Genomic DNA, 18812 nt, shown 5'->3' on the forward strand with positions numbered 1-18812 from the left:
CCTTTGTAAGGGCAGGAAGGGCCAGAGCAGAGTGTGCTGGGGGCTCACGGGAAGGGCCTCGTCTGCCCCAATAGGCAGCCCCAACCCTGGTTCTGACTGAAGGTGACAGCCAGGGGCGGTGACCCCAGACCCTTTCTTCCCACAGAGGAGATCTGTCGGGGGTTAGCCTGAAGGGGGACGCGAGGGGCTGGAAGTTCAGGTCAGACTACAGCCACAGAACCAAGGGCCTCCACAATGGCCCCACAACGTCTGCACTCAGTGACAGGACCCCATTGGGTTGAGGTCCTGCAGGGGCCTCAGAGAGACTGCCTGACACATACTGATCATTCTGTCCCCCCGAAAGCCTTAGGGTGAAAGGAGGAAAAGCTGAGGCCCCCAGCAGAGCCCCAGTGGAGTAGAGTAGGCAGGACAGTGACAAGAGACAGGTGCTTTGTGTCCTGTGCTGCTCACAGCTTTTCCTTTTTTTTTTTTTAAAGATTTTATTTATGTATTTGACAGAGACACAGCTAGAGAGGGAACAAGCAGGGGGAGTGGGAGAGGGAGAAGCAGGCTTCCCGCGGAGCAGGGAGCCCGATGCAGGGCTCGATCCCAGGACCCTGGGATCATGACCTGAGTCGAAGGCAGATGCCTAATGACTGAGCCACCCAGGCGCCCACAGCTTTTCCTTTCTTACAAAGAAAATGGTGGCTTGGTTCAATGAAAGCCAAAGGGAGGGGCTGCTGTTTCTCCAGGTCAGGAAGGATACAAGGGGTCAGGACTTCCTGGTGGGGGGTCCAGGGGCAGCATGAGAGAGGCAGTACTGTACAGTGGTCAAGGTCAAGGGCACTAGGCCAGGCCGTCTGGGGTTGAATCCCAATTTCTCCACCTACAAGCTGTAACCTTGGTAATCTCTCCAAGCCTTGGTTCCCCCATCCGTAAAATGGGAACGATAACAGCACCAAATGGGACTCTAGCACAGTTTTTTGGCAATAGATATTATTATGGATGGAGCACCTCATGTAGACCTAGATCCTCTATCTGAAGGGACACCTCATCCAGACCCTGACTCAAATTCCTGGGCCCGGCTGATGGTGGCCAAAGTGCCCCACGACTCCCACCACCACTGGGAACTTTCAGAGGGAGAGTCGGGGGTGGGGCCCAGCTTGCCAGGGCCTTTCCGGCTGGGTGATTCCCGTAGAGCTCTGGGGCAGGGGTCACAGGGAGGCAGCCAGCCTCTGAGGGCCCATTGTTCTTCTCCTCGGAGCTGGGCAAGAGGGCTCCTCCCCACCCCTCTTCCCCTGATGCCTAACTCCGCATGCAGGAGAGACCAAAGAGCAGCAAACACTGCCCGTCTCTCCTTGCCCCGCTCACAAAGAGCTCTCTGTCTCACAATGGGCCTGTGATGCCCAGCCTTCGGAGCTTATTGGCCCCAGTTCACAAATGAGGAAGTTGAGGCCCACAGGGAGGAAGTGGTGTATGTGATTTCCCATGTAGGGAAGTGACTCAGCCAGGATTCAGGTCTCCCAGTCCTGTGTCCAGGACTGCGGACTCAGGGGCAAACAAATTCACAGCCATGCATCGACAGCCCCCCCCCCCCCACCACCACAGAGCGCACAGCCCTGGGCAATACAGGTGGAGGGGCGAGCGCTAGAACCCTCCCCCCTCAGCAGCCAGGTGGTGATAGCTGGTTTGTGTTTTTTTTTCTCTCTAGATGAACTCACATCCCAGGTAACTGGAGCGGAAGTCCTCAGCTTTTCTCCCCAGGTGGGATGCTTGCTGCCCCAACAGGCCCAGGGTATAGCTGTGACCACGACTTGGCCTAATGATAAAGGGGGGGGAGAGGAAGCAGGAAGCAAGGTGCCCTCCCTACTTGGTGCATTGCCAGAGAGCATGACCAAAGGCCAAAGGGCTGTGCACATGACTGTGGTCTCCTTAAGTCAAAGGACGTGGAAGGGGGTGACCATCCAGGCTTTCCTGGGTTCGGGATGTGCAACTTTCAATTTTAAAACCTGGGAAGTTCCAGGCAAACTGGGATGAGTTGGTCACCTGAGTCTCCCACAGCTTCCAGTCTGGGAAAATAAGACTCACCAGGAGTAAGTAGAGGAGACTGGAGACGAGGGCCAGGAAGGCCACACGAGTGTCGGGGATGGGAGAGGCGCAGGCACCCAGGTTAGCACCCTGCCGCTCGGGCTTGGGCAGCCCCGCTCCTCATCTGCTGTCAAATCCGCTGGAGTCAAGCCCCTCCCTTCCATCAAAGATACCCAGAGATCCGGGGGTGGTGGGCCGCTTCTTTCTCCCAGGTCCTCTGCCGGCCTGGGGTTGGTCAGTGCTCAACAGGCCCGTCTTTCCGGGGCACTGTCTCCGACCACATCCCCGGCATGGCCCAGGAGGCCATCTTTCCAAGTCCCCACCCAGAGCGCTCTGTTCCCAGTGACAGGACAAACCTGAACTAAAGGGGCTTCTTACTTCCTTATAGAGGAAAGGGAGGTAAAGGTGGCCAGACCCAGAGCTGTGTGCACTCTGGCAATGAAGAACCTCAGCCTCAGTTTCCTTAACCTGCAAACAGGGATACTGTACCTCTCTTGTAGAATTGTATTAAGCATCTCATAAGCCTCTGCTCAATAGATGTTTGCTGCCGAGGCTGTTGGAGGGGACTTAGTCCACTCAGTCTTGGGAGGAGATGCTTGCCTTGGGTCCAGATGTCACTCAGGTTTCTGTTTCTTCAGGACTCTGCTCAACTCGGGCACACGCAAGTCCCCGGTGTTGCCTCCAGGGAATGGCAAGATGGGAGATGGTTCAGGAAGGGGTGCTGGGAGTGGGGGGAAGAGAATGGGAAGGCTGGAATTCAGGATGAGAAGAAAACGTTGGCTGAGAAGGGGGTCCCAGTTGCTGGGAACTGAGGGGTTCTTAGTGGTGGCTCGGGGCAGGGTTTATCCGTGATGTCCAGGCCTCTGGAGTTCACACGGAGGCACGGGTGGGCTAGTGAAGCCTGGCCCCAGGTCAGGCCTCCTTGAGCCCCGGGAGGCCCAGCTGACCCGATGCCCAGGGGAAGGAACTGGCTCGCCCTTCATCCCGGCCTGCGCAGACGCCCAGGGGTCGGGTCCCTGTTTCTTCTTAGGTCCTGACGGGGGCAGTCAGCACCATTAAGTTCTTCCTCTCTGAGGCGTTCCTGGGTCAGCACTTCGAGGCGGCGGAGTTGGAGGGAGACCTCTTCCTGTTCAGGCTGTTGTCCCCCACTGGACGCTGGTGCGGGGCCCACGTAGGCGTGGACTGCGGCCACGGGGAGATCATCCACTTTGGAGGTGAGCATCTCCGGCTGAGACATCGGCCCTAGTCTGCGAAGAGAGGCTGCCCATCCCAGCCCTGCGCCACCAGTGGGTGGGGCACACGAGAAGGAAAACTGCAGGCCCCAGGCTGGAGGTGCGGGTCTCTGAAGAAGGGCGCTTGGGCACCATCTCGCAGCTCCTGGGAGATTTGGGAGCAGGATCACGGGGCTAGGGTCACACGACCTAACCCGGCTCTGATCTGCACCTGTTGGGCCATCCCTGCAGGCAGGAATGTCGCCGGCCAAGGGCCTCGCGCGTTTCTGTGCCCCTGCGAAGGCACTGTTTCCAAACAGGGGCAGCGCCGCTCTGGCGCGTGCTGCGTAGACGGGGCGGCGTTGACCGCGTGGCTCAGGAGCGCCGTGCGCGCGAGGCCATGGACGCGGACCCGCCCCCCATCACCCCACGCGCAGCAACTGCGTGCACTTGGCGCTGCGTCTGCTCGGCCCCGGGCCCACCCTGGACCCCCTGCAAATAGATGGCAGTCCTATTAGCTCGGTGCGGCTCAGTTACCCATGCGCGACCCCACCCCACCCCCCACCCCGCCTCCGCCTCCAGAGCCAGTTAACAAATGCAGCTAACCAATGTGCTGCAAAATTCATACTTTCCCTCCCCGCCTTGTTCCTCAAACTCAAGATCCATTTTACTCTGCCGGACCCAAAGCACCCAGAAGCAAACTAGGCCTGCCAACTCTTCGACGTTCCACTTCTCTGAAACCCTTTTGGGCCCACTCCAGGAAGACCCCAGCTCACAGATCTTGAGCACATCTATTTCCTTCGGCCTACCAACTTCCAAACCCAGGCGCTGCCCTGGTCCTTGTTAACCCCCATTCCACTCCCCCAGTGGAACCTACCTATGGAGCCATCTTTCTGGGCCCTGTCCGTTTACACCCAGGCCCACAAATTCTGGTTCTGGAGACATTGGGATCCTAGTCTATAGATCAAGACTCAGGCCTATGAACTCTGGCTCTCCAAGTCAAGCCCTCCTCACCTCCTCCTCCAAGCCTAGCCAAGAGACCGCAGCCATCCAACCCAATGCCCCAAAGTCGGGCCCAACTAGATCTCACCCCTTTCCCAAAACCTGGTCACTGTTTTCTCTCTAGATCCAGGCCGTCTTTCCTTGGGGGTACTTCGGGCCTTGGAAACTGAGCTGGAGGCCTCACATGATCCAGGAGTCCTGGCTGTCACACCAGACCTTAACCCAGCCTCTTCCCTCTCTCCCTTCCTTCCTAGGTGTCGGTGGACATGAATTTGACCGTGGACTAGGTGTGATCTTATGTCCTCCTGAGTGTGCATGGGGGCTTCAGAAATGGTCATTAAACTGTTTTTGCAAAGATGAATTCGGGGTTCACTGTCCCTTCTATTCAGTCTCCATTTCTCTTTCTGCCTGCAGCCTGCTGCAGTCTCCTCCCATGGACCAAACCTCCTTAAATTCTGTCACGTCCAGGAGAAACCAAGACACCATCCAAGGGGCCCAGATTTTGTAGGAAAGATGGAGCTGGGAGAGAGAGCGTCTTTGGTCTCTGAAGCGGGTCTCTGGGTGCTGTGCCTCCTTCCCGCTCTAGGACCCCCAGCACTGTAACACAGCCCCCCTTCAGTCCCCGGCTTTCCTTCCACCGCGCGGGGGAGCATCCGTGGTTGTGTCTGGAATGACCGGAGCCCCTAGAGGCCCTTCCACTGAGACCCTGTGGTCGGGAGGGTGAGGGAAGGCGCTCTGCCTCTCCCGGAAGGCTGTCCCACCCTCAGTCCAGAGGCCTCCACCCACCCCCGGACCCGGAATCTGGGTCCCTCTAAAGGACAGGAGGATCCCTCACGGGGAGGGGGAAGGGGGCGGGGATTTCCGAGGGATGCGGGCGGGGCCAGCCCCTGGGGCGCAGCCCCGCCCCCTCCGCGGACACGCCCTCCGATCCTCAGGCGCCGGTGCCTTTAAGCGCCTCACCGCGCGGCCCTGATTGATAAATCCGCGCGCTGCCTCTGCTCGCGCAGGTTGCGGCCTCTGCGGAGCCCGGCCTGCGCTCGCTTCCTCGGCCCCAGCCTCCGCCCCGGCGAAGCGCTCTCCCCGGCCGCCCCATGTCGGCCGCCCCCGCCTACGGCGAGGACAAGGGCGGCTCCGCCGGCCCCGGGGAGCCCGAGTACGGCCACGACCCGGCGAGCGGCGGCATCTTCTCCTCCGACTACAAGCGGTGAGGGAGCCCGCGGCGCGCCGGCACCATGGACAGCGCCCCGGCCTCGCGGACCGGAAGCCCGCCCTGCCCCCTCCCGCGGCGGCCGGGCCCAGCCGGGACCCGGGGAGGGGCTGCAGGCCGTCGGGGGGCGGGGGCGACCCTCCCGCCCCGGGCGTGCCCGCAGTTCGTGGGTTTGCACTACAGGTTCCCCGCCTTTATCGCGCGGGGCCCGCCGGCTCCCGAAGATCGCGGGGGAGGGGTCAGCGTCGGTGAGCTGGAGCCCGGGGCCTGTCTGGGAAGGCCGGCCCTGCGTGTGCCCCCGGAACCTGCCAGGCCCGGCCCCTCCTACAAATCCATTTCCCTCATTCTGGCCCCACGCTCGCGCCCCCATCTCCCATCCGGCCGGCGCTCACACACTCCCGCTTCCCTCCTTGCCCCTGGAGTTCAGCCCCACCTGGACTTCCCGCTCTCCCCGCCCCCCACCTTTGGCTCACTCGTTGGTTCTTTCGTTCATCTGTAAATCCTGAAACAAGCATTTGTAAGGGGCTGCTGTGTCCATTGTCATCCTCGTGACTGTGAATACAGGCGTGAACCTGAGACGGCCCTTGGTCCTCGTCCTCTAGTTGCTCTAGAGGGGAGCACAGAGGAAGAATCCGTGTTGTGGGAGCGTCGGAGGGATGCGAGGAGCTGGTCCCTGGCCCTGGAGGACGGGGAGAGGGGAGAGGGAGGGATGTTCCAGGCGGAGGAAGGAGCTTGTAGGGAGGTGGCCAAGTCACAGGTTTTGTAGGTGCTAATAATACAATATGGCCCGAATCGCTGTGCAAGCCCCTGGAGCGACCAGAAATGAGGGTGGGAAGATGCCAAGGAGCTGACGGGTTCTGAGCAGGTGATAGCAGATTTGCATTTTAGAAGGATTCCAGGCTGGATTGTGGAGAAGAGACTGGGGGTGTGCTGGTTTGAGCAGGAGACGAGGGGGTGTTGAAGTTGGGGGAGGGGGACATGAGGGTGGTTTAGCCTGTGGGAGGGGCAGAGGATTTGAGGACTGTTGAGGCGGTAGAAGTCACAGACCTGATGATTAACTGGGGGGAGAAGATAAGGATAATACTCAGGTTACTATTTCTTGTAACTGGATAGATGGTAGCACCATACAGAGCGATTGGAAATAAAGGGATTACAAGAAAATTGGTGAAAATAATGTTGAGCCCTGCTTTTGACAGGCTGAAATTGTAAACTCTGAGGGATATTCAAGCCTGGGAGGTAGCTGGATCTTAGGATTTGGGTTCCAGGAGAGATTATTAACATATACGTATTAATCAAAGCCACAGAAGGAAGTTAAGATAACCCAGGGAGAGTATATGAAATGAGTTCAGACAGCTCACAGAGATGAACCCTAAAGAATGCAGGGGGAAAGTGTTTCAAGGTGACTGAAAAAAAGTAAACCAAAGAGAGAAGGAAAACAGAATGTGGTTTCGAGGAGGAAGTGATCAGCAAGGTCAACTCAAACAAGGGAAAGAAATCATGACCGTTGGTTTGACAAAGAGCAGGTCAACCCCGCCCTGCTCTACTCCCCACCTCCTGTCCTGGGGGACAAGTCTGGCAAAGTCAGAAGAGGGGGAGCTGGATTATTTTTCCCCAACATTCTATTATGAACAGTGTTAAACATACAGAAAAATTGGGTGTGCGCTACAAGGAATACATGAATACCCTCCACCTAGATCCAACCACTGTTGACATTGTGCCATATTTGTTTTATATAACCCTCTAGCCATAAATAGTTTTGGCTGAACCATGTAAGTTGCAGACATCATGGCCCCTCAGCCCTAAATTCTTATCAGCGTCTAAAACCAGGTGAAAGTGAGTAGAGGAGCAAATAAGAGGTGAATAAATAAAACACAGCGAATGGGGAATTTGCTTTCCGGAAGTTTGTCAAGGGGAGAGAAAAAAAAAAGAGTTGCTGGAGGAGATCATTAGTTCAAGAAGGTTTGTGTTATTTGTGTTATTTTTGTTTATTATCAGGATGGAAGAGCAAGTCTAACTGCTGGTGGGAAGGAGCCAGCAGTGTGGGGGAGGCTGAAGGGAACTGAAGGCACAGGGCCCCCTGGGTGATGGGGGGGAGGCGGAGGCATTCGGAGCTGGGTGGGAGGATCGAGCTGGCTTTGAGGAGGATTGCTGCCCAGGGGGAGGAGGGCAGGAGGAGAGGAGAGGCAGGTGTTTGGGAGCTGCAGGGGATTTTGTCTGAGGCCTTTCATCTTCTGTGAGAAGCAGGTGGCCAAGTTCTAAGAGCAGGAGAGCAAGGCTGTGGGTGGGGATTTGAGGCGCTTGGAGGGGGTCTGAAATGGTGCGAAAAGAGCCAACTACTCCTGGCAGGGTAGGGGCAACCTGGATAGGAGGGCCAGGGGTGTGAGTGAGAGAGTGGCTGGAGGCCCCGGGGGGCCTAGGCCAGGGAGGGAGGAAGTAGAGATCAGAGAAGGCTGATAGGAAGGAAGGAATTGAGGAACTGGTTCTGGGTTCGGGTCAGAGTGGGCAGGAGGTGTACCGGATTTCTGAGGAAGAGCAGTTCTGGGGAGGCAGAGGTCTAGATGTGGCCGGAGAGTGGAGGTGAGGAGGGCGTCCCTCACCTCCGTCTGGATCAGCTCTCCCCTGACCCCCTCGCCCCCTGGCCGGAGGTTGGGGTGGCTTAGTCCCCAGTCCCTACCTTCCATCCCCTCTTGAGTCCTGTCTCTGAGCAGTGAAAAGGAAACCGGAGCCTCCTTCCCTGCCAGTGTCTGGTTTCTGAGTTTCGGGGGCGGGCCATCTAGGACAGCGACAGGCATCCCCAGCTCCCCGGTCAGCTCAGTCTCATCTCAGAGCAGGACCTGGTGCCCCATGCAGCGATTCCTGCAGCTCCCGGGGGCCGTGGGGAGGCCAGGGGGCAGAGGGGCCTGTGGGGCTGACCAGGAGGCCGCCAGCCCCGTGCTGGCCCCTGAAGGCGGGCCCCCGCCCTGGTACCAGGCCTTGCAGCCTGAGGAGCTGCGGTGGCTGCAGGCCCCGGAGGAAGACACATCCCCTGGAGCGTCCCTGGAAGGACCTTGCCCAGAGCCTGGCCAGAGCCAGAGCCAGAGCCAGCCGCTAAGGTACAGAGGAACTCCCAGGGACCCTCACCCCGACGCCGGGAAGACAAGCAGTGGGCGGCGGCTGCCCTCAGCTCAGGCTCTTCCAAGTCCCAGCTCCTCAGGAGGGGGACGAGGCTGGGATTTAGGGTGCGGGGGGCGGGTCAGGGGCACAGTGTGGGGGTGGAGGGTATGAGGGGGGTGAACTTAACTCCAGCAGCTCTCGGGGGAGGACGATAGTGTTGTGGTCCCACCTTGACCTTCCCCCCTCCCGGGTCCTGGCTAAAGTGGGCTCTGGGGGAGGTTTGGAGACGGGCAAAGGCGCAGAGTTTGGGATTCTGGTGGCGAGGAGAGGGAGGTGAGCGCGTCTGGCCTCGGTGGCGCATTCTGCGCCCTGGCTGGCCCGCTGGACAGGCCCTCAGGCCGGGCCCGGGGTCAGAGTGAATGCGGTGTAAGGCGATCTGACCACGGGAGACTAGTGTTTCCTGGCTTTGGGGCGTCGCTGTGTACCCCTTGCTTCCTCTCGCTCTTGGGCACACAAGCTGGTGCCGTGAAGACGTGGGACCCGGGGCGGCATTTAACAAGCCCGCCTGGGCTCTGTGTGCTGTATAGCACGGTCCCTCCGCTCTCTCGGGTCCCCTGTGCCGGGGTCCGGAGCCCGCAGGGCCGGGGGGGGGGGGGCGGGGGGGGGGGGGGGGGGGGCGTGTGGGCGCTGCCGCGATGCCCCGGCGCGTGTGCATTTGACAGGGGCCTGTGGCATTTCTAGGAGTGGTGAGGACAGCCGGGTGTGAGGAAGTGTGCTTTAGAGAACACCCAGAGTTAAAGAGGCCGGGCGAACTCCGACTGCTCCCGGTGAGGTCCCCGCAGGCTGACCCCTCAGAGGGAGGCCGGAGGATCCATGAGGCTGCGCGTGTTTGATCCTAGAAGCCTAAATCCATCCTCCGGAAGCTCAACTAGGAGCCCACGGGGCACTGGGGAGTGAGACAGAGTGCCAGTCTAGTCCCAAGGGTGTGTGTGTACGTGGTGCGTGTTGGGGGGAGTGTGCGTGTGGGGGGTGCACCGCGTGGCTTGTGCGTGTCGGGATGAGGGCGTGGGGGAGAGCGGAGGGGTCTGGTGGGGATGTGTGTGGGGCTGCGGGCGTCTAGGGGTGTGTAGGTGAGGTGTGTGCTGGTGGATATGTGGGCGTACGAGTGGAGAGTGTGTTTGTGGGAAGTGTCTGGATGTGAGGTGTGTGTCCGTGCCTGTTGGTCTCTCTGGGGGCGGGGGGTGTGTGTCTGCAGGGGGCATGTGGGGCGTGCGTGGGTTTATATATGAATCGTGTGTGTCTGGGGGTGCGGATGTGTCTGGGGTGGTGGATCTATCTATGGGGTGTGTCTGTGGGGGCGTGGGGATGTGGGGATCTGAGGATGTCGGGCGCAGGTGTGTCTGGGGGGAACAGGTGTGTCTGGGGGTGTGGGTACGTCTGTGGGGATGTCTGGGGCGCAGGTGAGTCTGCAGGGGACATACGGGAGTGTCTGGCACGTGTGGAAGGCGCTGGTGTCGGTGGGGGTGTTGGGGCATGTAGGTGAGTTGACCGTGAGGTGTACGTGTGGAGGAACCCGGCAGTTCAGTGGTGTGCATTTGTCCACCGGGGATGGTGGTGCCCGGCTTTCATTCTCGCAGCCCTGGTGCTGCCCAGGCCCGGCTGCATGGTCTGTCCCTCTTTCTATACCCCCGTTGTCCTGAGCTCTGCCCCTTAGGAATTGACCACCTGATTTGTGTTTGGGAGAGTGAGAGGATCCTCTGATTTGGGGGGCATCCCTCAAGTGAGAGAATTTTAGATCAACATGGCTGGGGCTGGACATCTTCTGCCTTCATGTGACAGCCAGCAAGTCCTCTGCGTTCTGGAAAACATCATCTTTCTACTTCGCTTTCCATCAGAAAATCTGCTCAGGAAAGACGCTTCCTAAATCCCTCGGAACATCCATTTCTTAGCAGCGCTTCCGTCCTTTCTGAATGTATGTAGGCACTCAGGCATTTGTGCGGAATGCAGCCCGAGGACTCGGCGTGTATCATGTCGGTTTTTCTCCTCCTCTGAGCTTTCGTCGCTTACTCATCTCTCGGCATCAGCCTCCCATTTGCCCGTCTGTGACTGCCGTCACGCTCTTCCCTGCTATCACTGCTCCCTCTCATTTCTGATTTTCTATGGTTTCTAAATGTTTCACTGCTTTTTAATTTCTACCATTGGTGATACCTTTCTAGACTGGGTTCTCCTGCCTGGGTCGAAAGCTGTGGGTTATCAGGGTGTCATCTGGGAGATGAGAGAACTGTGCAGGACCCCACACACAGCTGCTCACCACATTTTGGAACCATTTTGGCAACACATGAGTACATCACTTGTCCCACAGCTGTATCAGCTGTGTGTAGACACATTTTTTCTATGAGTTTATTCATAGTTCTCTGTTCACTTCTTTGACCACCAGCCCTTAGACCTCTGAGTATGGTTGGGCAGGTTGTTCACTGCAGAAGGGTACCTGGCCAAAGAATACCAGACTATATTCCACTCATGGAATGGGGAGCAACAGCTCAGGGCTATGTCTACTTGGAGGGGCAAGCAGATGGTGGATATGCTTGCAGCAGCCCTGACAGTGAATGCTGGATATAAACCTTAAATTGATATCAGTACTTTATTTTGAATATTAAATTTTTATTTGCCATATCCCCAATATTTTCCTTTCTGTTGCTATTATAGGCTGGATTGTGTCCCCTTCAAATTCCTATGTGGAAGTCCTAACCCCCAGTACCTCAGAATATGATTGTATTTGGAGAAGGGGTCTTTAAAGAGGTGATTATGTTAAAATGAGGTCATTAGGGCCCTAAAGCAGTCTGACTGGTGTCCTTATAAGAAGAGGAAATTTGACAGGATGCACAGGGGGAAGACCATGTGCAGATAAAGGAAGACAGCCGTCTACAAGCCAAGGACAGAGGCCTCAGCAGAAACCATGCCCGCTGACACCATCTCAGACTTCTAGCCTCTAAAACTGTGAGAACATAAATTTAGGTTGTTTAAGCCACCCGATGTGTGGTACTTTGTTACGGCAGCCCTAGCAAACAAATACACTTGCCCTCTCTTCCCTTCAGCTGTGTGCAGGGGGTCATGTATTCAAATCTTCATTTATTTCTCCCAGGAGGGTTTTATAACTTCCTGGAATCACTGTTGAATGTTAAGTGATAGCTCTGGCTTTTGTGCTGAGGCCAAAATCTCAATAGATTCTGGAGCGCCTGGGACCCCTCCAGTCCTCGGAGTTAGATCAGTCTGTGGAGTCCGGGCCTGGGAACACACCTGGGCAGGGGCAAGGACATCCTGCTCCTGTTTGGACACCGACACCTTTCCACTGGGTCCAGATCCTTCCCATCTCTCCAACTGGCCATTTTCTGGGCGGGGTCCATACCTTTCCCACCCCAAACCTTTCCTCGTGGCTTCTGGCTCTAGGTCCCCAGCTGTACGGGTTTCCTAGGGCCGCTGTAACAAAGTACAGCTGAACCACAGAGCGGGTGGTTTAGGACGACAAACGTATTGTGTCACAGAGCCAGAGGCTAGAAGTCCAAAATCAAGGTGTCGGCAGGGCCATGCTCCCTCTGCAACCTGTCGGGGGATCCTTCCTCACCCCTTCCTGGCTTCTGGTGGCTTCCTGGCAATCCCTGGTGTTCCTTGACTTGTAGCTGGCTCACTCCAATCCTCTGTCGTCACCTGGCATTCTCCCTGTTTCTCTCTCCACATCGCTGTCTTCTTAGAACACCAGAAATACTGTGTCAGCCTTACTCCAGTGTGACTTCCTCCTAATTACAACTGCCACAACTCAGTTTCCAGAGGGCCACATTCTGGGGTTCTAGGGGTTAGGACTTCAACGTTATCTTTTTTGAGGGGGACCCAATTCAACCCATACCATGGGCTGGCCCACGTTTCTCCTGACCCCCAGTCCCCTGCCCATGTCGCTGTTTTCTGCCTGGATCCTCCTGACGGATACCCCCACCCCCACCCTCGTCCCCTCTGCTGACCTCCTCTGTCTCCCCCACCCACCAGGCATGACGACCTGAAGGAGATGCTAGACACCAACAAGGATTCCCTCAAGCTGGAGGCCATGAAGAGGATTGTGGCCGTGAGTGGGGAAGGGGGTCCTCGGGGTGGAGGCCTGGTGGGCAGGGATCAAAGAGCAGCTCTCCTTGGCTCCTTGTGGACCTTCCCCTAATAAGTGTGGGCCTCCTCCCTCTTCCTCCCCCTCCCTTGACCCCCGCACCCAGATGATCGCCCGGGGAAAGAATGCCTCAGACCTGTTTCCTGCTGTGGTGAAGAACGTGGCCTGCAAGAACATAGAGGTGAGCCCCCCCCCCCCCCCCCCGAGGGATCTCCCACGCCCACCTCCATCAGGAATAAACTCCCGCCGCTTGGGGTGAGGAAGAGAACAATCCAGCCCCCGGGGGCCTGACTTGCTCAGAATGCCCTCGGTTCGGGAGAAGACACTGTTTGTATGTCCCTGAACCAGACGTGGGTCCGAGTGAAGGACCCGGGGCACAGTGGGGACGCTCTCCCCGCACTGGAATCATCTGTCTGCGCGACCACAGCCGGCCAGGCGACCACATCTTGTGGGGGGGCCGCCAGTCAGGCTGAGAAACCCGCTCTCCGCAGGTGAAGAAGCTTGTCTACGTGTACCTGGTGCGCTACGCCGAAGAGCAACAGGACCTGGCCCTGCTGTCCATCTCCACCTTCCAACGGGGCCTCAAGGTCAGAGGTCGCAGTTTGCCTCCCTGGCGCCCAGGGCTTGTGGACGCTGGCTTGGAGCCACAGGCCCAGGGAGAGGCGGGTGCCTGGGGGAACAGCCTGGAGGCCCGTTCCTACCTGCCCAGCGTGGGGAGGGTCCGCGTCAGAGAAGAGCACCAGCGGGACCCTCAGAGGGTGGAGGCCAGCTCAGAAGGGGCATGAGACATGGAGTGGGGGCCCAGGGACCGTGTCCCTCCTCCTCTGAGGGGCCTGTGAATGGCTGCCGCAAACAGGAGCCACTCGAGCCCCTGAACGTGGAGAGCCCGGGGCTCCCTCGCCCACTGGTGTAAAGGAATGGTGGCCCACAGCCAGGCAGAAGTCCACCTCCTTAAGACAGGACTCTGAGGGCGCGGCTGACCCGGTTCCTCGCCTCTGCGGGTCACAGCCTTGGCTCCGGCTGGGGCTCCTAGTCTGGGTTTCTGTGGAGAACAATGACTTTGGAACGTGGTACGGAGGACAAAAGCGTTTGTTGAAAACAAATGAGCTCTACCCAGAGGAAAACAACAAAGTTTGCCCTGTAGGAGAGCTGCCTCAGACACGGGGTTTGGGTTCAAAAGTCAGCGCAGACGCCATAAACACATGACTGTCCATTTCCAGTGAGTTCAGTACAACAGGTCATTCCTCTAGAGTTGAAACAAGGTGATCGTTCTTCTTCTTTCTTCTTTTTTTAAAATTTATTTATTTTTTAGAGAGATAGAGAGCGTGAGCAGGAGGGGCAGAGGGAGAGGGAGAGAGCATCTCCAGCAGACTCCCTGCTGAGCAGGGAGCCCAGTGCGGGGCTTGATTCCAGGACCCTGAGATTATGACCTGAGCAGAAACCAAGAGTCCGAGGCTTAACTTACTGCGCCACCCAGGCACCCCAAGGTTGATAGTTCCTCGGTTTAGCACCAGAAGTAGTTGACTTGTCTTAGATGCCCCAGTGAATGCAAAATACCCACTTTTAGAGACTGGATCACGTCTGTTGTACTGAAAGGCTCTTGGAGGCATGTAGAAATTGAAATCACCTGGGGGCACCTGGGTGGCTCAGTCGGTTGAGCTTCTGACTCTTGGTTTCGGCTCAGCTCATGATTTCAGGTCATGAGATCAAGCCCCATGTCACCGGGCTCTGCACTCAGCGGGGAACCTGCTTGGGATTCTCTCTCTCCATTTCCCTCTGTCCCTCCCCCCCCATTTCTCCCCCTCCCTAGGGAAAAAAAGAAATCATCTAAGGGAAGGGGCAGTAGGAATGGCATGGGGGGCTGAATCCCCTCATACTATTTAAACTGAATATTGTCACCTTTTGTTTTGCATATGACATGCATGCGTGCTAGTCCCCACCGCGTGCTTTTCTGGCCGGTCTAGCTCAAGGATGCAGAAGCCAATATCACTGCCATTCTGTTCTCTCTCCTTTCAGCATTTTCAGCACAGATGACAACCATTAACTCCCCTAGTCTTTCCACACATTTAGTTCACATTCCTGTGAGAGCATCCCTGAAGGGTCCAGCTCACCTTGTCATGTCCAGCTGGTTCTGGAGGTTGCTGAGCAGCCTGAGAGCGGACTGCCCAGATCCGGGCTCAGCCCTGGGTCACTGTGCTGGGCCAGCAGGAGAGGCCGACAAGGTCTGCTCCTCTGAGACGGGGGAGCAAGCACGGCCCCTGGCAGATACCTGCAACACCTGGGTATTCCTGTGCTGCATATCCGGCTAGGCTAATTTTTTAGAGTCAAAACCATAGGCTCGATCTATCTAGATTGGCAACTGATCTTTTGATTTGAATCAGGGTTAAATCATTTTATAAGAACCGTTCTAGTTGTTTTGCACATGTACCTACCAGTCTGTATTAACCCTTTTCACAGTCTGTCCCTTTTCCCCTTTTAGAAAACCAGAGCCCCTTTAGTCCAATCAATGCAATGATTTCTCTAGAACAGTGGTCAGCAACCTTTTTCTATGTACTGCCGACAGTAATTTAGGCTTTGTAGGCCACATAGCCTCAACCCTGCAACCACCCAACTTTGCCCTTGAAGTGTGTAAGAAACCATAAATGAGTGGGCCTGGCCGGGTTCCAATAAGTTTTTATTGATAAAAAAGGCAGGAAACAGATTTGGCCTGAGGGCTGTAGCGTCCCAACCTTTGCCCTAGAACATATCTGACCCGCCATCCCCAGTGACCAAGATGTCACTCCTTCACTGCAACTACAACTTCTTTTTTAAACCATTATATTCTATTAGCAATAATCGCATTATAGTCTATCAAAACCTCCATAGCTATAATTTTTAAAAATTTATTTTGGACGCACAAAAGGCACAAAGAATAATAGAATGAATATCTATGTGTCAAGCACAAGAAATGAAAAATTTATCAACAGCCAGAGCCCCCTGTGTATCTTCTCCTGCTTATCATTCATGTGCATGCATTCATTCTCTTACTACTCATTTATGCATTCCTAAATAATATATAATATTGTTTTGTAAATGGTATCACATGATATATGTGTTCCTCTAAGACTCATTTTCCTTCTGTTGTTAATGACTCCGGGCTCGCTTATACACTAGAACCATTCATTTCCATCAAGGATTCTCCCTTCTTTTTATCAACCCAGGCTGAGACTGTGTTTGCTTTCTTAGCAGCCCACATATGTGGTTGCCTCAATTCAGACAAACCTCCAGTGGGCAGTCAGATAATCTAGGTCTCCCTACCTGCTGTCTTAATGCAGTTGGTCCCTTGAATCCCCTATGAAACCCTATTACAGTTCATTTTATTGGTTTAGCACAGCGTCCAATTCAGGGTGATTCTAAATTTTAATTCTTTAAAAATGCAATTTACAGCTGGTGCTGGTGCTCTCCCATGAGTGCAATATACTGTGTCTAAGGCTCTTCTTGTCCTCTTGATTTTGTGTCTTCCTCCAAAATGTTGATAAGCTGCACAGAGCAGGGCAGCAGACTGAGTCCCATGGTGTATCATGTTTCTAGGCTGATGCCAGTCTAATAAACCTTCCCCAAGTACACTGTTTCACCAAGTTGTGGATCCACCTAATTGTACAGTCAGCTGGCATTTTCTTATCTTGTTAGAAAGGATCTTATTCAATAGCAGAAAAATTTCTTAACACCTTTCATGTGCAAAGGGCTATGGAAATAGAGACAAAATAGACATGAGTTCTGCTCTTAAAATGCTTACATATTAAGTGAAACAAAAAGCCCGCATCAAAAACGGCCAGCCGGGAAACGCTACGAGACTCCCACCAATGCCTTGCTGAAATCGAGATCCACAGTGTTAATATCGACCAGTCTAGTTACCCTATCAAAAAGGAAAATGGTTTTTTTAGTAACTTCCTGTGAATCCATAATTGTTTCCAAATAAAAGGGGAAAAAATAGGTTAGAGCAGTAGCTAGGATGTGATTTGACTCTAAACAAACACAGACTGCTGCTTTTTAAATAAGTGCTTCTAAACCATGTGCTTAAAAATCAGTTCTAGAATTTTGACAGGGATTACCATCATCGTGCCCTGTCATTTCATGGATCTTCTCTTTCCCCGTTTTAGAACATCAGGGAGGCATCTACACGTTATTTGTGCCAGCACCTCTCCCGTTGTCCACCATTCTCTAAAATTCACAGCAGTTTACGGCCGGTGATGGTGCTGGTGCTTTCCCATGATTGCAATGTACTGTGTCTAAGGCTCTTCTTGGGTGTGTATTGGATGCAACAGGAGCAAAGAGGAGGGGCCTACGCACCTGTCTATTTTAAACACTGGAGGAAGAGGAAGAACAATTTCTGGGAGGTTGCTGGGGGAAAGGAGTGTTAAGGATGAACTCTGGAAAGGAGGCCAGTTTGAATTTGCGGGCAGTCACCTCTGGCATAAATACAAAGACACCCCCCTCCCCCAACTCCGCCCCAAGGACCAGGAGGTGTTTCAGGAACTTTAGGTATTCTAGAAGATTTTTACTTTTCCTGCAAGTGAAGCAACCCATGGCCACAACTGTTCCGGTGTCAGATTTCTGCAGCGGGGGCCAAGAGTCAGTTCCCTCAAGTGGTCCCTCCCAGGTCCCTAGCACTCGCACATGGTTCAGGGGGTCAGGGAGGCAAGAACTGCTGGTAGCTAGAGACAGTAAGTTCCATAGGCGTGGCCTTTCCCATCAGGCCACTGGGCTCTCAGGGCTCTGCCTCCACCTCTGCTCCTAGGACCCCAACCAGCTGATTCGTGCCAGCGCCCTGCGTGTCCTCTCTAGCATCCGGGTGCCCATCATCGTGCCCATCATGATGCTGGCCATCAAAGAAGCTGCCTCGGACATGTCGCCCTATGTACGGAAAACAGCTGCTCACGCCATCCCTAAACTGTACAGGTATGCCCCAACCCAGGCATTCACTCCTCTGGGGGGGTGGTTCCCAAGCCCCCAGCCCACCCCAGGCTCTCCCAAGTCTTGCAGATTGCCCTTCTTCTTTTATACTTTGGATGGTTTAAGATGGTTTGGGGAACTGATAGACATGGAGGACAGTGGTGGTGGCCGCTCACACCTCTTTACCAATAAGGTTGGGGTGGGGGTGGTGAGCACAGTTTGGGCAGATATTGGGAAGGCTGGAGATGGGGGGAGGGGCAAATCCCTCTCAACCGTTTCTCCTTCAGTTTGGATTCTGACCAGAAGGACCAGCTGATCGAGGTCATTGAGAAGCTTCTGGCCGACAAGACCACGGTGTGTACATGGGCACACACGGATAGGTGGTGGGAAGGAGCGGCACAGAGGCCCTCTGCCCTGCCTGTTCACCCTCTCTTGCCACTGTCCGTTCCCCAGCTGGTGGCGGGCAGCGTGGTGATGGCCTTCGAGGAGGTCTGCCCGGAGCGCATCGACCTGATTCACAAGAACTACCGGAAACTCTGCAACCTGCTCATCGACGTGGAGGAGTGGGGCCAGGTGGTCATCATCAGCATGCTCACCCGCTACGCGCGCACGCAGTTCCTGAGCCCCACCCAGAACGTGAGTGGGCCCGGGCCCTAGCAGCGGGGGTGGGAGGGCTGCCGGGAGGAGGCGTCCACTGCCTCCCCCCACGTCTGCGTCTCCGCCTAGGAATCTCTGCTGGAGGAGAACCCCGAGAAAGCCTTCTACGGCTCGGAAGAGGATGAGGCCAAGGGCCCGGGCTCGGAGGAGGCGGCCACCACAGCGCTGCCCGCCCGCAAGCCCTACGTCATGGACCCCGACCACCGGCTGCTGCTGCGCAACACGAAGCCCCTGCTGCAGAGCCGCAGCGCCGCCGTGGTCATGGCGGTGGCACAGCTCTACTTCCACCTGGCGCCCAAGGCGGAGGTGGGCGTCATCGCCAAGGCGCTGGTGCGCCTGCTGCGCAGCCACAGGTGCGCGTCCGCCCCGCCCCCACGGGGGCATTCCCCGCCCCGCCCCCACGGGGGCTGCACCGCCCCGCCCCCACAGGGGGCTGCCTCCCCGTCCCGCCCCCACGGGGGCATTCCCCGCCCCGCCCCCACAGGGGGCCGCC

General features: G+C 56.1%; 1 protein-coding gene across 4 annotated transcripts in view; it reads left to right on the forward strand.

Moving 5' to 3' along the window:
• The first annotated feature begins 5204 nt into the window (after window positions 1-5204).
• The window catches only part of AP3B2 (adaptor related protein complex 3 subunit beta 2), a 29672-nt gene continuing 16064 nt past the window's right edge, over window positions 5205-18812 (forward strand). The window contains exons 1-8 of one of the 4 annotated variants that reach the window (XM_032391844.1): window positions 5205-5484; window positions 12619-12694; window positions 12837-12911; window positions 13222-13317; window positions 17508-17668; window positions 17950-18016; window positions 18116-18298; window positions 18389-18672. In XM_032391844.1, the coding sequence (XP_032247735.1) occupies window positions 5372-5484; window positions 12619-12694; window positions 12837-12911; window positions 13222-13317; window positions 17508-17668; window positions 17950-18016; window positions 18116-18298; window positions 18389-18672 (1055 nt within the window). In that variant the 5' untranslated portion in view covers window positions 5205-5371. Of the gene's footprint in view, window positions 5485-6582; window positions 7447-7904; window positions 8580-10202; window positions 10553-12618; window positions 12695-12836; window positions 12912-13221; window positions 13318-17507; window positions 17669-17949; window positions 18017-18115; window positions 18299-18388; window positions 18673-18812 lie in introns of those variants that run through there. The other 3 variants (XM_032391846.1, XM_032391842.1, XM_032391845.1) reach the window with 3 other exon arrangements.

The sequence above is a fragment of the Phoca vitulina genome, unplaced genomic scaffold (assembly GCF_004348235.1).
Source record: "Phoca vitulina isolate PV1807 unplaced genomic scaffold, GSC_HSeal_1.0 scaffold65, whole genome shotgun sequence".
NCBI lineage: Eukaryota > Metazoa > Chordata > Mammalia > Carnivora > Phocidae > Phoca > Phoca vitulina.